Raw genomic sequence first — 20,764 nt, 5'->3', positions numbered from 1 at the left:
CCAACTTTTTTTGGTGATAGTTAAATTGGTGAGGGTGTTAACACTGAAAGTCCCTTCCGGAAGCTAATTCAGTGGGTTCTGTGGCCTGGCCACAGTGGAGAAGAAGAACAGTTTCTTCTTCTTTAGGGAGGGAGATTCCTGTGCCCCCATGGCTGCCCTCAGTCCTTGGAGTGATCAGATTTGAGCATCAGCATCCCAAAACTCAAGGTCTGGCCACAGACGGAAAAGGTAAAGTGGATGTGCTCGGGATGTCTCCACAAGCACCCGCACTCCGAACGGAAAGACTTCCCTGACATAGCTACGGTTTCGGACAGGGAGTCTCGGCAGAAAGAACTGAGGGGAAGGCTGGAGGCAGGGGACTTACTGCACCGTGTGCCAAAGAGGGTGGAAGGTCGGAAATCCTGGTTCTTTCTTGGAGGGGAAGGGAAGAGGAGCGGTCCTTGTGGACTTCAAACTCCTCCTGGGTTTCGGCACCAAAATGTAAGGTATTTTTCCCCTGCAAAGAAAGAAGGAAGGAACCAGAGCCATAAAGTGTGGAATAGTAAAAGACTTTATTGAGTACAAAGTGAGCATCTCACCCAATGAGGTTCCCTGGCCCTGAGGAAAGATGGAGGCCAAGGAAGTTGCTAGTGGTGACCCACGTGGGAGATATTTAAAGGGTCCCTAGGGTGGTTGAGCTAATATGACATGGTGAAATCTCACTGGCTGGCAGACGGTCACTGTTTTCCAAAGGGTTCCTGAGAAGTTTCTTTTGGTGTGCTTGGTTGTGGGTGATCTTAGCCAAAGTTCCCGGGCCTGAGCTTTCCCCATTATCCACCAACCTTACACTTTCTATTCCTCTTCTTGGAATAAACTGAAAGAAATTGTAACTGTTATTTGTTATTCCAAAAGTTAACTAAAAGACTACTATCCATCTTCAATCATTATCATTAAAAAATATTTATAGGCATAAAACATATAGATGTGCCTTGAGTACTTTATTATAAGAAAAATGTAATAGCACTTAATAGTTATACCTGGCACCATAATATTGACTGCCTACAGTAATAAGAAAAAACTTGACTAAAAAATTCCCATTTTCCTATTTATTATCTGTATATATAGACTGAAGCTTCTACAAATACTTTTAGACTAATTTCTACACTAAAATTCCATGCTAGAAAAATACATGGAATCCTAATTCACCCCCTCTTTCTTTTTAACATATGAATTTTTTCTACTAATATTAATATTATGTTAGCTAATAAAGATACATTTTCATGCAGGACCAGTATAACCTTAGTGTATTACAAAATAGTTACCCATCTTCTGATATCACAGACAAGCTTAATGAGTAGTAAAGGGAGGTACAGAATCTCTTCACGCTGATAGGTTCCAATAATTAAATCAATCTCTGCAGCTGTGAAGATTAGGGTTTTCTTCATGATGTTTTTAAAAAACATTGAGTTTATGCCTGCAAAATACTAGGAACAGTGCCTGGCACATAACTAACCCTTAACAAATGCTGAAAGTTATCATTGTTAATATTATTACCTATAGCATTAAAATCATGTCTTCAATAAGGTTTAAATTTTTCTTTTCAGTACAATTCTATTTTTTCTTTAAATATAAGTATCATTGACATATAACATTATATTAGTTTCAGGTATACAATGCAATGATTTAATATTGTACTAATTTGTTTCAATACAGGCATATTAATGTTATTCGTTATACTTTCCTTGTTAAAGTACTGTTTTTAAGGTAGCCCACTGAATTAGGTTTTAATTAAATACCCAAAGATAATATTCCATAAGCTTCCATTTTCCAAAATGTAAAAAGGATGGTTCAATTATAGTCATTCTTAGTTTGTACTATTGTCTGGAAATGAGCTTTCCATCTAAAAGCACACTGGCTTGACATACAAAAAAAAATCATAAATAAGTTTTGATGGGTCTGTGCAAAATATAACCAATTATTGATTTGAAATCCTGCTTAGCCACAACAGAATACTCTATAATCAATTACATTTGAGGGTTTAACCTATAGATAGAGGACAAAAAGGAGCTGAGTTAATGACTTTTTCAACTGGCAAAATGATATCCCTAGGGGCGAAATGTAATCCTCAGGCTGTCAGTAATTTCCAGTGTGTGCTGCCCATTTGCAGTTGTGGTAGCAGGGCTTCCTACTGCAGAGCCAACCAGCTACTCTAGACCATCACTACTGTTTCCAAAATAAAAGACCGATGCAAACTATGTTTTTCTCTCTTCCAAATACTACTGATCTTCCTATTTCCATGGTAACCAACTCCTGCTGGCATGATCAAGAAAGAACTGATTTGGGATTTTAATTAATTGCTTAGAAATGGAAATGTAACAGGAACTGGCAGTTCAACTAAGCACATTTTACGAAGTGAATAAAAATAGAGTTTCTGAAATATTTGAAATTGTTTCAGTGGTTGTAGCACATCTTTTGCTAGACACCTTAATTTATTCCATTCTCCAAAATAAATCTGCCAAATATACTAAGCCATTTTGTCAACACAAATCATTTTGGCAAATACTTCAATCTCTTTTCTAATCAAAGTGCATTGTAATTTAAAAAATCTAACCCATCAGTGTGAACCCACTGGGTCCCATCTGAAAATACTTCTGACATATTACTAGATCATGTTTAAAGGAGCTTTCATCTCCTATTAGTAAAGAAGAGCCTCTGTTCTTGTTGCTGCTTAGAAGTGAATTCCTTGAACCTTACCCACCACAGCAGTAGTTCCTACCATTTGTGGAAAGAAAAGTTTTAAAGTCACCTTTTTGCAAAAAAATTAAAAGCATAAGCATTGGAGCCAGAGTGAATATATTCAAATCTTGACTCCTTGATATACTAGCTGTATTACCTGCAGTTAGTTTTTTGATTAGTCAGAGCTTCAAGTTTCTCATCTGTAAAATGGGTAACCACTTATAAGGTTACTATGAGGATTATAATTGTTAATAAATAGAAAATTCTAGAAAGATGCCTGGAAGGTAGTAAAGATTTAATAAATGTAAGTTATTATTTTTAATGTTTGTATCTTTTAGTCTATATGTAAATTCTACTTTGGATTTTCCTGTAATTCTTGGCTTAATTTCACTCTAGAGCCATAGCACACCTTGGTGTTATATTGATTTGGTCACTTGAAACTATGTCAACACAATAAATTAAAAATAAAAATTAAAAAAAATTGTTTTCCATTACAAAGTATGAACATCTTTTCTTTAGAGAAATGTTAATTCCTGCTATGAGCTACGCACACACAAAAAATTTTATCTAATGCCAAATAAATGATTATTAATGATTTCAAAATAAAATTGTCTCCAGTAAAGAAATAAGTGATAAAATTTTGAGGTATTTCTGGAATAAGCACCATTTTTTGATTTGCAAGTGTTTTAATTATACAAAGTCAACATATTTTCATTGATACAAAGAAAACAATAATAGTAGTTAAACAAATATTATTTATCACTGTAAACTGATGGAATCATTTGACTGAATGCTTTAATTGTTATAATTCCTACATATATATTAATAGGTTTTTGAAAATGTATACAATAAGCTCTAATTCCAAGATTATTTAATTTGTTCAAAATTATCTGGGAGAATAATTACAAGTAATACAGCCTTCCCCACTTTTTACCAATAATAGAATTTTTTTTTTAGGTGAAAGGAGATGAAAGAAGTTGAGATAGTAAGGCAGACTCCTGCATGCGCCCTGACTTGAATCCACACAGCAAACCCATCTGGGGCTGATGCTCAAGTACCAACCTATTTTTAGTGCCTGAAGCTGTCACACTCTGATGGAGCTATCCTCAGAGCCAGGGGCCATGCTCAACCAATCGAGCTACTGGCTGCGGGAGGGGAAGAGGATGAGAAGGGGGGAAGAAGCAGATGGTTGTTCCTTCTGTGTGCTCTGACTGGGAATCGAACCTAGGATATTCACATGCCAGGCCAATACTCTATTTACTGAGCCACTGACCAGGGCCAATAATAACAGAAACTTTAATCCCAGCCTATCAGGTGAGAAATAATGTATTAAATAAAAGGTAATCTTTTTATTTTCCTTCATCCTATCAATACTGCACTTAGCTCCTTTTAGTCATCAATACAAGAATTGAGGACCTAGGAAATTCATAGTAGCTTAAAAATCATATTACTGTTATTAAGAAATGCCTCTTTCCAGATATAAGATTGAGATACTATACTATTATACTATTAGACTTATATATACTATTAGTTTTGCCCTCCACCATACTATGGAGAAAAATGGTAATGATGGGCCTTCTAAATAGGGTTTCTTAAAAACTTACCTGTTGATAAAATGATGTATGTGGTATATATTCCCCTTTCCGATTTTTATTTTTTAAAAGCTTTATTGTAGCTTTAATTTGCATTTCTCCAATGATTGGTGACATTGAGCATCTTTTCATATGTCTATTGGCCGTCTGCATGTCTTCTTTGAAGAAGTGTTTATTCAGGTTCCTTGCCTATTTCTTAATTAAAATATTTGGTTGTTTGTTTTGGTGTCAGGTTTTATAAGTTCCTTCTAAATTTGGAATATTAAGCTCTTATCAGATGTATTGGCAAATATATTCTCCCATTCAGTGGGGTATCTTTTCATTTTATTGATGGTTTCCGTTGCTGTGCAAAACCTTTTTAGTTTGATGTAGTCCTATTTTTTCTTTTGTTTCCCTTGCCCATGGTGATATATTTGAAAATATATTACTATGAGAAATTTCAGAGATTTTACAGTCTATGTTTTTTTCTAAGTTTCTTATGGTTTCAAATCTAACATTTAAGTCTTTAATCCATTTAGATCTTATTCTTGTGTACAGGACAAGATGGTGATTCAATTTCTTTACTTTTTTAAATAGATTAACATTATCCTTTTGTATGTTCTTGCTTCTTTTGTCAAATATTAATTAACTATAAATATGTGGGTTTCTTTATAAGCTCTTTATTCTGTTCCACTGAATATGTTTGTTTTTATGCCAGTGCCATGATGATTTGATTACTATGGCCTTATAATATTAGTTTCATATCAGGTAGTGTGATTTCTCCAACTTTATTCTACTTTCTCAAGATCGCTGTTGCTATTCAGAGTTGCACCTCTGAGAATGGCTATCATTAATAAATCCACAAACAACAAGTGTTGGTGAGGATGTGAAGAAAAGGGAATCCTCATGCTCTGTTGGTGAGAATGCTGACTGGTGCAGCCACTGTGAAAAAGAGTATGGAGTTAAAATGAAACCATCTTACGACACAGGAATAGCACTTCTGAGAATATATTTTTAAAAACCTGAAACACTAATTCAAAAGAATATATGGATCCCTATGTTCATTACAGTGTTGTTTACAGTAGCCAAGATTTGGAAGTAGCCCAAGTACCCATCAGTAGATGAGTGGATAAAAACACTGCGGTACATTTACACAATGGAATGCTATTCAGCCATAAAAAGAAATGAAATCTTACTTTTTTGCGATAGCATGGATGGACGTGGAGAACATTATGCTAACTAAAATAAGCCAGTCAGAGAAGAGAAGTATCATATGATTTCACTCATATGTAGAAGTTACTGAACAAAATAGAAACAGACTCACAGATATGGAGAACAGACTGACAATCATTAGAGGGGATGGGTTCGGGAGACTGAGTTAAAAAGGTGAAAGGATTACACAAAAAAAAAACCCTCATAGACAAAGACAACAATGTGCAGATTACAAAAGGGAAAGAGAATTGGGGGAGGTAGAAGAGAGTGTAGGGGGTATACAAGGTGATGAAGGAAGATTTGATTTGGGGTGGAAAATGCACAGTGCAGTGTACAGATGATATAGTATAGAATTATACACTTAAAGCCTATATAGTGTAATTTTATTAACAAATGTCACCTCAACAAATTCATTAAAATTTTTTAAAGGTTAAATGTCAGTGCTATACAATAAACTACGATGTTTAAAGCATACAATTATTTCTATGTCCTAACGTATGTATACACCCATGAAACCATCATCAAAATTAAGAAGGTGAATATATCTATCACCTATAAAGTTTCTTTACTGACACCTTTTTGTAATCTCTCCTTGAAATCCCTCCTTCTTGCCCCCAGGTAACCACTAATTTGCTTTCTGTCATTATAGATTAGTTTGGATTTTCTTTCATACTGTATACTTATTTTGAGATGCTTTCATGTTGTTTTATGTATCAAAATTTCATTTCTTTTTATTGCTAAGTATTATTCAACTATAGAGATATATTACAATTATTTATACATTCACCTGTTGATGTATATTTAAGTTATTTCAAGTTTGGGCTATTACCAATAAAGACGGTACAAATATTCATGTACAATTTTTTAAAGATATATGTTGTCATTACTTTTGGGTAAAAACCTTTAACTAGAATGGCTAAGTTATATTATAAATCTATGTTTATATTTTTTAAGAAACTGCCAAACTGTTCCCAAGGTATTTGTTCTATTTTTTAAAAAATCTTAAAATCACATTATTTTACTTTAAAAAGTGTCTTTCCAAAGTTTGTTGTATCTAATTCTAACATTACTTAGTCTGTCAGGGAACAAAGAAAGATAAAAGTGTATTTTAATTAACCATAAAATTAAGATTTATAAAAATTCCTAAACAAAATTTTGATGGAGTACACCCAAGTTATTAGGGGGATGGGTATTTTAAACCTCTTTGAACTGGCTTATCACCATAATTATCCACTTCATTCTGCATGTTCGGGCACCTTCTAATATGAAGTTACCCAGAAGCACTTGTGAATAAAATTTTGCAACAAACACAACAGATCAGAACTGAGTGATTTAACTTGGAAAATTAACAATACATGAAAATTATAAAATTTTAAATGCAGCACATTGAGGTAAACTGAGTATATTTTAAAGGACCAAGTGATAAGTTATAGTCAATGCCTTGTCATATAGCTGTTTTACCTCTAAGGTCAGGATGTAGAGACGTATCTCAGGGAAAATTTCACTATGATAATAGATATCAATGATAGGAGGTCTAATAAAACTTGGAAAGACTCAAATCAGACCCCATCATAGGCCCCAATCTTTTCTCAACTGATAAAAAAATATGAAATTAAGAAGTTCCAATGTGAATTGGCCTATGACACTGTGGTAATGAATCATCTCACTTGCAAAACAGGCCTGTTGACTTGTCAGGAGTCCAGTTAAGGTTGTTCATTTTCATCTTTTTTCTCCCTCATTTGGAGTCACTGCCAAAGAGTGAGCAATAGTAATAATAATGTCAAAAGATGCATCTTCAAAGCAAAAAAGCTACACTTCAGAAAATGCTTTCTTAGCAAAATAAAAAAAATTGCCTGACCCCAGGCAGTGGTGCAGTGGATAGAGCACTGGACTGGGATGCTGAGGACCCAGGTTCGAGACCTTGAGGTTGCCAGCTTGAGCGCGGGTTCATCTGGTTTGAGCAAAAATTTCACCAGCTTGGACCCAAGGTCGCTGGCTCGAGCAAGGGGTTACTTGGTCTGCTGAAAGCCCGCGGTCAAGGCACATATGAGAAAGCAATCAATGAACAATTAAAGTGTCGCAATGCGCAATGAAAAACTAATGATTGATGCTTCTCATCTCTCTGTTCCTGTCTGTCCCTGTTTATCCCTTTCCCTGACTCTCTCTCTGTCTCTGTAAAAAAAAAAAGAAAGAAAGAAAAAAAGAAAATTCCAGAAGATACAATAAGATTTTGTATGTGTTTCTATTTCCTGTGAAAGAAACTTATTGAAGGCAAAAATGAAATAGAGCCTTTTGACTCCTAACATGAAAAAAGACAGTTCCTGGAAAGAATAGGGAGTCAAATTCCCAAAAAACACCTCTATGTGGACCACTCACTGCTTAATCAGAGCAACAGAATCCTATAGACGAGAGACACAAGATACAGACTGTACTTATACTCAGCTCTGTTTTATTTTTCAGAGCAAACACGCATAATGACATTATCCAATAATGTAATTAACAGAAAGCCAATAAAAAAATATGGACAAGGTGAATGAGAAGGTAACATTTAAAAATTCTGGAAAATAGCATCAGTATTTTTAATAGGAGTCATTTTTGTATTTTCAAAGTATTATAGTTAATAAATCAACTTTCCAAGCACACACACAACTTTGAAAATTTGATATATTCTCTTATTTAAAATACTCATAAAAATTTTGAACAAAAACATCGATAGTTGGTAAGTGACACATATTAAAGAAATAGACTCTAACCAGTAAGCTGATGATTACAAAAAATAAAAATAATATGAGTGCTGGCCTTGGCCAAGTAGAGTTTTGTCCCGATAAACCAAGCTTGTGGGTTCACTCTACAATCAGGGTACTTATAAGAATCAACAGATAAATGCATAAATAAGTGAAACAAAGAGTTGATGATTCTTTTTCTCTGTCTTTCTCACCTTCCTATCTCTCTAAAACTCAATAAATAAAATTTTTAAAAAGAAATAAGTGATGACTAAAAATAACAAAACTTTGAAAGTGTAAAGCTATTTTTAATATGTACTTTTTATTAAGAACTATGTTTATAATAGCTCACATAAGATATATACAAAAGTAAATTTGTTTCTATGTGCATGAATGCCTATATTGTCCAAACCACACATAGTAATTCCTACTTCAGTTTTTTGCCTTCATGATTAACGAGCAAGTAGGGATTAATGATGTAATTTTTACCTTGTACTTACCTCTCCTTATATCCTGACATAACTTTTGGTTACACTCTGCTCTTTGACCTGATAAGTCTTTGGACTTTTGAACCTCATTTAGCCTTTTATGTGTTTTTTTTTTTCTAGAAGGATTTCGATCTACTTGGTACCATTGTCTTTTTTTTTTTTTTTACCTTTTTTTCTCTTTGTTTTTTCATTTTTCCGAAGCTGGAAATGGGGAGGCAGTCATACAGACTCCCACATGCGCCTGACTGGGATCCACCCGGCATGCCCACCAGGGGGCGATGCTCTGCCCATCTGGGGCATCACTCTGTTGCATGCTGAGTCATTCTAGCGCCTGAGGCAGAGGCCTCAGAGCCATCCTCAGCACCTGGGCCATCTTTGCTCCAATGGAGCCTCGACTGCGGGAGGGGAAGAGAGAGACAGAGAGGAAGGAGAGGGGGAGGAGTGGAGAAGCAGATGGACGCTTCTCCTGTGTGCCCTGGCTGGGAATCAAACCCGGGACTCCTGCACGCCAAGTCGATGTTCTACCGCTGAGCCAACCGGCCAGGCCCTTTTTTTTAAATTTTTTTTAGTTATTTATTTTTTATTTTTTATTTTATTTAGAAAATTAAGACCTTGGCCAATTGACTCAACAGTAGACTATTGGCCCGGTGTGTGGAAGTCCCAGGCTTGATTCCTGGTCTGGGAATATAGGAGAAGTGACCTTCTGCTTCTCCACTTTTCCCACTCTCCCTTCTCTCTCTCTCTCTCTCTCTTGCTCGCTCTTCCCCTTCCTCAGCTATGGCTCAAATCAAGCAAGTTGGCCGCTGCTATGAGGAAGGCTCCATGGCTTCAGCCTCAGGTGTTGAAATAATGCAGCTATTGAGGAAGAGAGCAGCAGCCCCAGATGGGCAGAGCATCACACTTTAAGGGGCTTGCTTGGTGAAGCCCAGTGGAGGCACATGCAGGAGTCTCTCTGCCTCACCATCTCTCACTTAATAAAAAAAAAAAAGAAAAGAAAAGAAAATTTTTTTTTATAAGATTACATTGATCAATAAGAGTACATAAGTTTCAGGTAAACATTCTATAGCATTTGAACTGTTGATTATGTTGTGTCCACATCACCCATACAAATCATTTTCCAGCACCATATATTGTTCCTTCTATACTCCCTTCCCCCACCCCTACTCCTGGTAACCACTTCACTGTTATCTATGTCCATGAGTTTCATTTTTATAACCCATCTCTGTGTGAAATCATACAGTTCTTAGTTTTTTTGATTTACTTATTTCACTCAGTATAATGTTCTCAAGTTTCATCCATGTCATAAATGGCAATATGTCATCATTCTTTATGGCTGAGTAGTATACAGTTGTATAAATGTACCACATCTTCTTTATCCAATCTTCTATTGAAAGACACCTTGATTGTTTCCATGTCTTGGCCACTGTGAATAATGCTACAATGAACATGAGGATGCATTTGTCTTTGCCTACTGATGTTTTTAGAAATTTTAGGTAGATATGACCAAGGTCTAAGTTTAGTGCCTATGTTTTCTTCTATGTAATTTATTGTTACTCATCTTATATTTAAGCCTTTGATCATTTGGAATTAATTCTTTATGCAGGGTGACAAATGGTAGTAAAGTTTCATTTTTTTACATGTAACTTTCCAATTTTCTCAGCACTAATTATTGAAGAGGCTTTTTTTTTCTCCATTGTATTTTTTATCAAAGATTATTTGTTCATATATATGTGGTTTTATTTCTGAGTTCTTGATTCTGTTCCATTGGTCTTTATGTTTGTTTTTCTGCCAATACCGTGCTGTTTTAATTATTGTTTATATATAAAGTCAGAGATATCACACTACCTGACTTCAAACTATATTTATAGATACCTTTTATTTCTTTCTCTTGTCCGATTGCTCGGGCTAAAACTTCCAGAACTATGTTGAATAAGAGTGTAGAGAGCAAGAAGCCTTGTCTTGTTCTTGATTTTAGAGAAAAGCCTTCAATTTTTCACTATTTAGTATGATATTAGCTGATGGTTTGTCATTTATGGCCTTTATTATGTTGTGATACTTTTTTCTTTAACGATTTTATTGAGTGTTTTAAACATAAAGAGGTGTTGTATCTATCAACTGCCTTTTTAGCATCTATTGATAGAATCATCTTATTTTTATCCTTTTGTTGATGTGGTATATTACATCAATCAGTTTGCTTATTTTGAACCACCCTGTGCTCCTGGAATTAGTTTCATTTGATTGTGATGTATGTTTTTTTTAATGTATTGTTGTGTTTGATTTGCTAATATTTTGTTTAACATTTTTCATCTCTATTCATTAGGATATTGGTCTGTATTTTTTGTTTGTTTGTTTTGTATTTTTTCTTGCCTGGTTTTGGTATTTCACAGGAAGTCACTGTGTGTGTGTATGTAGAACATGTATGTCAGGACCAAAGGTATGAAAAGAAGGAACTAATGATTTTGGATGCTTCCTGCCTGCCAGGCCCTAAGACAGACTGGACATAGTTAACTACCTACCTATCAAATTCTACAAAAGAATAATTTTAAAAGCACAGAATTTTATTCTTTCTAGAGTTACTATTAGACCTGAATGATCTGTTTGCCTGATACAATAGAATGAACCTAAATATAACCTCAGAAATCAAATATTAAGAGTATTCTTTAATATAATCCTTCTAAAAATCATACATATTCTACCCAAAATAGTTTGAAATAAAGAAATATTTTTTGCTACGGTTTTCTTTGGTCTATTTTATTTTCTCCCCTAAAACATATACTTTGAAAGTCAAAAAGTAGTTTTATTTTAGATGACTTTTATCATACTATGAAGGAGACTGGCCAGTTCAAAATCAGTTCAGTACCAAGGAAGAAGGTGGTATGTGCTATGGGTTTCTCAGGCCTTTGTTTGCATCTTTCATTTATCTCTTCTGTTTCTGCTCTTTGCCTTGACTCACCATAAAAAAAAAGGCTTGATAAAATTGAGCTCGGTGAAGGTGGCAGTTGAGTGGCCTGTATTAGGAGAAATCTCTGATTTATTCCACAGAATTCTTAGAACTCTTGCCATTCTCTTGCAATATAAGTTTTCAATTTATGCAAAAGTATCTGTTATACTATGGATTACTGACTATAATTTAGCATTAATTTTTTTAAGTGGAATATTCTGTGCATTGCTTTCAACAGTCTGTATTTTCTGACATTATTTGTTAGTCTTCAAGTTTAAAAAATACTAAAACCATTGCTCTATCTAGAATTAATAAATTCAATATACTCCTACAGTATATAAATGTATTAGTCCTCCTGAAAAAAAGTAAAGAACTAAGTTCTTACTAACAACTAAGAACTTCCTACATTTTGAGAACAGTTTGTAGAAATTTACCAGCTGCTTCTTTATGTAAGATAGAATCTTGTGCTTCAGTGTATGAGCTGAATGCCAATTAAAACATTACCTACCTTGAGGGCATTAATATGAAGCAAAAGAGAATGACTGTTGGGAAGTTCAAAATAAACTCAGCAAAAGAAAAGTAGTGTCTTATAAAGAATAACTTGTATTATCTTCTAAAACAACCACCAACTTTCTGAAAATTATTGTATAAATATGGATGATGATAGTTGAGCTCTTTTTCAGCTCTCAAGTCTATGATTGTCAATTCCCAAATATAAGCAAAGTTTCTTAGGAAGCAAACTACAGTCTTTGTTCCTATGCAACAGTTTGTCTAGGTGTCTTGGTTCCAGAAGGAAATGGCATCAGAGCCATTTGGGTTGGCAAGAGTTGAGAGGTTTAGAGTGTGCTATTTCTTTCTTTCTCTCTTTTTTTTTTTTTCTTTTTTTTTTTTGTATTTCTCTGAAGCTGGAAATGGGGAGAGACAGTCAGACAGACTCCCGCATGCGTCTGACCAGGATCCACCCAGCATGCCCACCAGGGGGCCACGCTCTGCCCACCAGGGGGCAATGCTCTGCCCCTCCCGGACGTCGCTCTGTCGCAACCAGAGCCACTCTAGCGCCTGGGGCAGAGGCCAAGGAGCCATCCCCAGCGCCTGGGCCATCTTTGCTCCAATGGAGCCTTGGCTGCGGGAGGGGAAGAGAGAGACAGAGAGGAAGGAGAGGGGGAGGGGTGGAGAAGCAAATGGGCGCTTCTCCTGTGTGCCCTGGCTGGGAATCGAACCCAGGACTTCTGCACGCCAGGCCGACGCTCTACCACTGAGCCAACCCGCCCGGGCCTAGGCCCTAGAGTGTGCTATTTCTAACTGGAGTACAATGAGTTCATATTCTAGTTGAGTTTTCTATTCAGCATAGATACACTGAAATTCTTAGATTAACTGTGTCTACATTCAGTCTTTCCTGAGATAATTGCTATTGTATATAATCCATGACAATCTTATTTATTTTTATGAAGTCCTCCACATCAGCACATGATCTTTTAGAAAATAACCGTATATACTTTTAAGTAATCAAATTTTTAATACAGCTAAAAACAGTGGGTGCCTCCCTTTTTTTTAGGTGAGAAAAGGCAGCCTGAGAAGTGAACACCTCAGATTGCTTCTGTTTCTTTGAGGCTCTTATCCTCAGGGCTGCGTTCTCTTGGCTGGGCATACCTGTTGATCACGCTGCTTAACTGTAATTATTCCAGACAGCTTTTTGGCTCACAGTGTTGTTTCATAGGCTTCATAAATCATACAAATTATTACCGCAATAGAAAACTATAATTACCCGCAAACCCTGACATGCCAAAATGTGTATTAATTAGATAAGGTAATAAATACTTTACAGCACATAGCTATAATTATTACCTCAAAAGTGACATATATACATATAGCATCTTGATATTCTACAGCAAATGATTCGATATAGTATTCACCTCACAACAGAATTGTTATCTAATTTGATTAATTGGTTAATACTTTGCAAGGTGTTTCCAATGAGAAATGATATAGAATTATTAAATTGTAAACTTCATATGATGATCAAATGAGATCTAAACTATAATTTACAGAGGGATTTCCCACCAGAATAATTTATAAAAGTTTGTTTCATAGTTCTAAGTGTGGATTTACAAAGGAAGTCTTAAGAATGATGATTATATATAAAATTTTGCACATTGCATTTCTATAATAGTATAAAATAGTTTATTCATTATCTGAACAATGAGAAAACCTCCCTTCTGTTAGAAACAAGCAAAGTGTTTCAAGTTATATGGTTTATATATAACTCTATTCGAGTACATCTGATAAAATGTACTTGATTACGGAACACTCATATAAATATTTAGTGCATAATACATGTTCATACAGATTAGAATAATGTATAAGTTGGAACTTATAGAATAAGAGGATGTAAAGAAATACAACTATATTTAAGTCTTTACTATATCCAAGTTTATTCAAACCAATTTGTTTTTCAACTCAGTCTTTTTATATTGCATATAAATGGTTTTAACTTTTAATGTTCTAAATATTGTATATACTAATATGTCTATTTTATCTCAACTGATATACATAACATATATTACATTAAAAAGAAAATTATAATGCTGAAAAATATTAATTTAATGAAAGAAATAAATGAATTCAATTACTGTTTGATTAAATCTGCTCTCAAAATATATTAACACTGGTGGTTTTTATTTAAGTAAAAATGCTCTTAAGAAACCTTTAATATGAAGAAATAAAATATAAGTTATTCTGTATTTTCCTGTTTAGATTTTATCTCCATGAATCATTTAAAAGTGACTTCAAAGACAATTGACTCATCAGTTCTTATTTTATCATTATTGGTAAATTATTAGGGACTGTCATATGAAAGGTAAGTCATATGAAAGATAGCACATTGGTACTCAACTGTAGTTTTCACAAAAATAGTAAAAATAATTTTATGGAGACAGTTGAAGCCATCAAGTTGTGCAATAAGTTTTCTTGTATCTTTTCTACTTTCTTCATTGCACTTAACACATATTAGTCCTCCAATAAATATGTGTTGAATAAGTGAATGCAATCAAGTGGCATTTATCTTGGAAGATGGGAAACAATTGACATTTTGTTTTATCTGTATAATTGTATCAGTATAAGATGATAACATTGGGAAAATGCAAGTAATTCAAAGATGCTACTAATTCCAAATGAAAAATGGTGCTATAATGTATTATGGAAATAATGAGGAAAGAACCTTTTAAAGAAGATATATCTCTAAACTTAGTTGTTCAAGGGATTAGTTTGTTCAAAAACTTTTTATTACATTACGGAGAAAATAAGATACTACTAACAAAGGAATCCAAACTTTGTCAATGTTATAGCAGAATATTTTATCATATTTTATATATGTGAAAAACTATAAATATTAGCATATTTTATTATTAACTACAAATGTGAGTATGTTAACTATGAAAATATAGCTCATATAAATAGCAATAGAAAGCATCCTTTCCCCCTATTTAGCTGGGTTCTGAAAAAGCTACAGTTTCAAGAAAAAAAATGTTAAGCAGAATTCTATCACCCTCCTCATTCTTGGACAACTACAAATTTTCTTGAGCTGAGCAGAGTAGAAGAAAAGGGAAGGAAAGAGTGGGGAAACATGCTATGCTTATTCTAAATAAAGTAGACTCGATTTTTGGCATCACACATACTAAGGTCGCAGCATTGCAAATCATGTTTGGAAATTTTGGAACAGAATTGATGTTCACAGTTTCAAGTACTCCTATTTATTCTCAGGAAAAATTATTTATTTAGTCAATCATCCAATCATTTGCTTTATATATAGCCATAGAATGTTCTGTCAGCGAAAAGTGCTATGAGACACAGAAAAAGCGGGAATTCTACTTTTATTCCATAGAAGGTATCTCATTTTCAGGAATTAAACCCAGTTATTCAAGGCATAGCAAGACTTCAAACAATTTACATATTGAGTACAGATTTTCTTCCTTCTTACTGAGAAAGATTACAATTTTCCTAGTTTAATGGGATGTTCCTTATTTAATATTAGGAATCACATGAATTCTCAGGACCTAATCTCACAATTGCTACCATTTCTGTGCATTAAGTTAGACATTTATAAGGTCTTATGGAGAATCCAGACATAATTATAAAATTCACAGAAGTCAAGTCACCCAACACATCTATTTTCAAGAAGTAATGTAGGTAAAAACCAAAATTTGGGATTATAATTGAAAGAAAACCCATGTTATATACGCAATATAAAGAACTCAATAAACTATAAACATGTGCAATTTACAAATCTAAAAGATTAATAATTTTATCTTAATATCATCATTCAACATGTATTAGTTGAGCATCTATTATATATCAGATACAATGATAACCAGTAATTAGGACAGAAGACAAGAAAATAGGCTTACATAATCAGTGTCTGTGTCACTCTACCTCATAATTAGATAATTATTGAAACAATATTATGTAATCTAAGCAAATACTTAACATGAGCTTATTTTTGTTCATTATAAATACAATACTATTCAGTGTATAGAAAATAATAAATATATAGAAAATGAGTAAATGAATTAAAAACCAAATTAATTAAAAGAAAGTGTTCAGACAGTGGCACCTGCTTATAATTTTTTAAAAACTGCAATACTCTACTGAGGACATAAAAAAACTACTCTAGGCCCTGGCCGGTTGGCTCAGCGGTGGAGCGTCGGCCTGGCGTGCAGGGGACCCGGGTTCGATTCCCGGCCAGGGCACGTAGGAGAGGTGCCCATTTGCTTCTCCACCCCCCCTTTCCTCTCTGTCTCTCTCTTCCCCTCCCACAGCCGGGGCTCCGTTGGAGCAGGGATGGCCCGGGCGCTGGGGATGGCTCCTTGGCCTCTGCCCCAGGCGCTAGAGTGGCTCTGGTAGCGGTAGCGGCAGAGCAACGCCCCAGAGGGGCAGAGCATCGCCCCCTGGTGGGCAGAGCGTCGCCCCCGGTGGGCGTGCCGGATGGATCCTGGTCGGGCACATGTGGGGGTCTGTCTGACTGTATCTCCCCTTTTCCAGCTTCAGAAAAATACAAAAAAAAAAAAAACTACTCTAATTATTTAAATATTATCTGATAATTGTTGAAATTGTGGTTCTTTATTTTTTATATTAACTCTCAGTGATTATTTCATAATGTAGTAATTGGCAATTGTAAATGATTGCAATTTCTGATTGTTTACCTATTTTTTTATTTGGGGTAAAAGAAAAGCTGGAAGAGATGAACATAAAAAGGAAAGATGTGGGTTGTCTTTCGGTTTTATAGTGAGGAACTGTTGGATGCAATTTCAGTAAGCAAGGATTGTGTGGAGAGATTAGATCAGTTACAAATTGCTAAATCTGATGGCTTAGATAAAAATTTTACCAGAGGCTTTAAAAGAAGTAGAACGCGTTTTGGGGAGAAGCAATTGCCTTCTGGAGAGTGCACGTAGTATATATTTTTCAAAGCAAATTAAATGTGAAGAGATTGTGTAACTGGATCCCCAATTAGAATAAAATGATTGCATTTTCAGCTAGACTGGGCAAATCCTCTTCATTCTGTACTTAGATTTATTTCTTTAAAATAATTTTTTCTTCATACTTCAGCATATGGCATTTAGCAAAATATTTTACACATATGTATCGATAGATATGTATATGTGTGTATATAAGTATATACATGCACACACACATATATACATATATATACATATGTATATATATATTAAACATTGATTGAAAAGAAGTAAAGCATGTATTATTCCTAGTAGAGTCTGAACAAAGTATTTTGTAAGTGGAAAAACAATCACATGTGTATGTAGTTATACATATGTGTATATATGTATGTGTATAGACATACATAAATATAGGTAAATATCCTATTCTTCTTTTATAGTAACTATATGGCATGCTAAATCGCTGATATGCAAAAGATCTAGCCTATAAAAGGCCTAACATTTTTGTTTGATTTTGTTTTTTTCTTTCATTGCTTATGTCCATAGCTTGGAAACAATTTCTCACCTCACAAATTAAACTGTGTTGGAAAAACTGGAATATATTTCTTTAGAGCCATTCCTCTGAATCCTTCAAACATTCAACTGCACTGTGCTTGGTTTAGAATTTTTTTTTAAATGTCAAAATAATCACATTTTGGATACACAATCTCTCCTTGAATTCATAGTGTGTGTGTGGTATAGTCTAACAAGGGAAAAAGCAGAAAGGAGATTGCAGTAAAAGTTTAAAATCCATCTCTTCTTGAAGAGTTGCCAGTGTCACATAACCATTTAATATAAAATGTCATTAAAACTGGGCAATTTGTCCTCAACTCATAGGAATGTCTTAAATCTTCCTGAAATTTAGTCCAACTTTATATTGTACTCTTGAGCTTTAGTTTTGGCAGTGAAAGTGCATTTGTTGGCATGAAAAATGCCATTAACCTTTATTTATAGAATGCTTTTTAAAAACTACATTAGTTATGAGGGGTATTTTGAAACCTTTCATCTGGCAAACTAAAGGATCAAATGGGTTTTCTTATGATTAAAACAACTAATTGAGAATATTAGAGAATTTCAACAGTGATTGTAATTCAAGAAAGTATAGTAAGAATATTAAATGCAGTGAAAAGAGACTCATCTTTTATTTGCTTTGTTCTCATTTTCTGTCTGAATCCCTTGGGCCAATAACTTAGAGTACTATTTTGCCACTTCTAACTTTAGGATACATATACAGCCTAATATACAATTTACACACACTTAAATAATCCCTCTCTTTGCATGTGGCCAAATTCAGTGATACAGCTAAGAGATAAATATCCAAAAATAAAAAGAATGCAAATTTATTTTAAAAAACCACTAAAGACATATTTAAGTATAACCCCACCTCTTCTGAGTTAAGGACAAACGAAGTTAAGTCTTACACTCATCCATATCTCTCAGCACAATATCTGCATTTAATTGCAGATTAACTACAGTATTGCAGTGGCAATACTGACAGTAAAGACATTAAAACCAACTACATTTTTAAAGACCTTCTTTTCTCCTTCAGAATTTAAAGTCATTAAGAGCTAAAACCAAGAGGTGGAAGATGGAGAGAATAAGTCTGGATACTTTTTTTTTCTTTGAATTATCCAATTCTCATTTATGATTTTCTTTTAATGTGAAAAATCACTACTTATGCGAAGATGTGGTATGATCACCTAAGTTTGTGTTTTCCATGGAGTTTAGTTAAAAACTGAAGCAACTTGATTATTTACATCATCAACTCCTTCTGTCGACCATTAGTATTAGCTGTGCCAAAAAAGAAAATATATATAATTTTTGTTATATATATATATATATATATATATATATATATATATATACTGAAAAAATATCCAGCAGAGGCTCATGCCTATGTTATAAGAGTGTCTGAATATTCCAGAAATGCTCAAAGAACTCGTAGGTGGAAGGGCTGATTATCAATCAACCAAGTACAAATTTGAATGTTCTTTAATGCTTCAATTTCTGGTTTCTTTCATCATACAGAGCTTTCTAATGCTGCACTGGAACTGTAAGCAACATCAAATAGACACAAGAAACCAGACCTCAGGTTATCAAGGGAAGGTTGAGACTAATAAAGTTCACTGAGATTAAGTCTGACTGTAGATATGGTAGAACTGATTAGATCTGGAGCCACAAGGGTGTCACGGAACCTAGGTGAGTACAGGCAGACAGGAATAAAACCAGGTGATTCAGTTACATACTACAAATGGGCTTCGATAGCATATAAGAAAATTTCTGGCTTAGTCATGAAGCTTCTGATGTGCTTCCTGCTGAGACAAGAACCAATTGCAACGATTGTCCAGCAACTGAGTGCAGGCAATCCCCATTACAGAGGTCTTAAGGGGATTAATCAAGCTTCACTAAGGGATGTGAGTCTGTATTTAGGTTAGAAAATTACAATCTCTCATTCCTCTTACATGTTTTATGAAGGATGATCAGAAACAAGCTGATTTCACTTGTTAAATCAGCGGCGTTAAGTAAATATTTTTTAAAAAGACTTTGAAGTATGGCTCCTTCTCTCATTAAATTCAAAGAACACTCCAGAACAGCTCTAAAGTATTCTGTCTCTATGCTCTGTGTATCTTTTCTGCAGAGATATAAACTGAAAAAATCCCCTTGTGCAGACTGTGCCTCTGTTGCCTGAGTTTATAGGAAGCTTTCTTTGTACGCAGAGGCTGAACTGAGTTAGTCCTAAGGGGACATCACAGTCAGTGTTACTGCTGCAGCCTCAATACCCTTTCCAATCTAGTTGCAAATAAGAAAAGTTGAACTTTTGCAAAATCAGCAGGAGAGAGTCCCACCTAAGGGTGAGGCAAATTGAAATTAAGATTGTGAAAGAGATGCCTTGAGCCTCAATCAGAAATATTTTTAAAGAGGTGTGAATAAGGAAGACTGGAGGAGGCTGCATTTGTATCAGTCTCCCTTGGCAAGAGCTGCTACTTTTTCCGAAATCAGGTCATGGGAGTTGGCAGTGGTGTCTAATATAGAATGAGGTACTGGGGATACAGTGCCCTTAGAAACAGGGAGAATATTGATGGATGTGATAAGGATTAATATTTTGATCTGGGCTTCATAAGTTACTTTTCTTGAAAGAGCTCAAGTATCTATTGTAATAATAATCTTTTGTCCTCACATCATACTTGTGAAATAAAGGAAGATCCATTATTAATATAACAGCTTTAAAGAAAAAAATAAAAATTCAAGTGATTTAGTAATTTACTCATGCTTATGCAATGAGCCAAGGGCTAAGCAGATCAAACTGGTTCACAGTTTGGAGCTGTAGCTTGGGGGAAAAAAAGTATCAATTCTGAGAAAGAAGTGTCTCAGAATTAACATGGTGGTCCGTTTTCCCATCTCTGTGGATATAATTCATCCACAGAGTGTTCATTTCTCTTTAATGTGGATTCCTTTTTAAAATTATATATAATTATAACTCTTCCCTTGAAAATATCTCTTTATAATTCTACTTGTAATTAGCCAATAGTTTATTTTAAAAACATAATAGAGTTAGAAAATCATCAATGAATGTTAAAACCAGTAAATAAAAGTTTGATGAGAAAAAGGAGATTTACATAATCTC

At 34.4% G+C, this 20,764-nt stretch overlaps 1 protein-coding gene across 1 annotated transcript in view; it reads left to right on the top strand.

Moving 5' to 3' along the window:
- Nucleotides 1–237: 237 nt before the first annotated feature.
- LOC136306571 (ubiquitin carboxyl-terminal hydrolase 39-like) overlaps nt 238–20,764 on the top strand; it is a 133,584-nt gene continuing 113,057 nt past the window's right edge. Inside the window, 1 exon segment of the mRNA XM_066233063.1 lies at nt 238–480. Within this exon segment, the coding sequence (XP_066089160.1) occupies nt 238–480 (243 nt within the window).

This window comes from Saccopteryx bilineata, chromosome 5, assembly GCF_036850765.1.
Source record: "Saccopteryx bilineata isolate mSacBil1 chromosome 5, mSacBil1_pri_phased_curated, whole genome shotgun sequence".
Taxonomy (NCBI): Eukaryota; Metazoa; Chordata; class Mammalia; order Chiroptera; family Emballonuridae; genus Saccopteryx; species Saccopteryx bilineata.
Note: the sequence above shows the minus strand (reverse complement) of the source record. Positions and strands in the feature narration are given on the sequence as shown.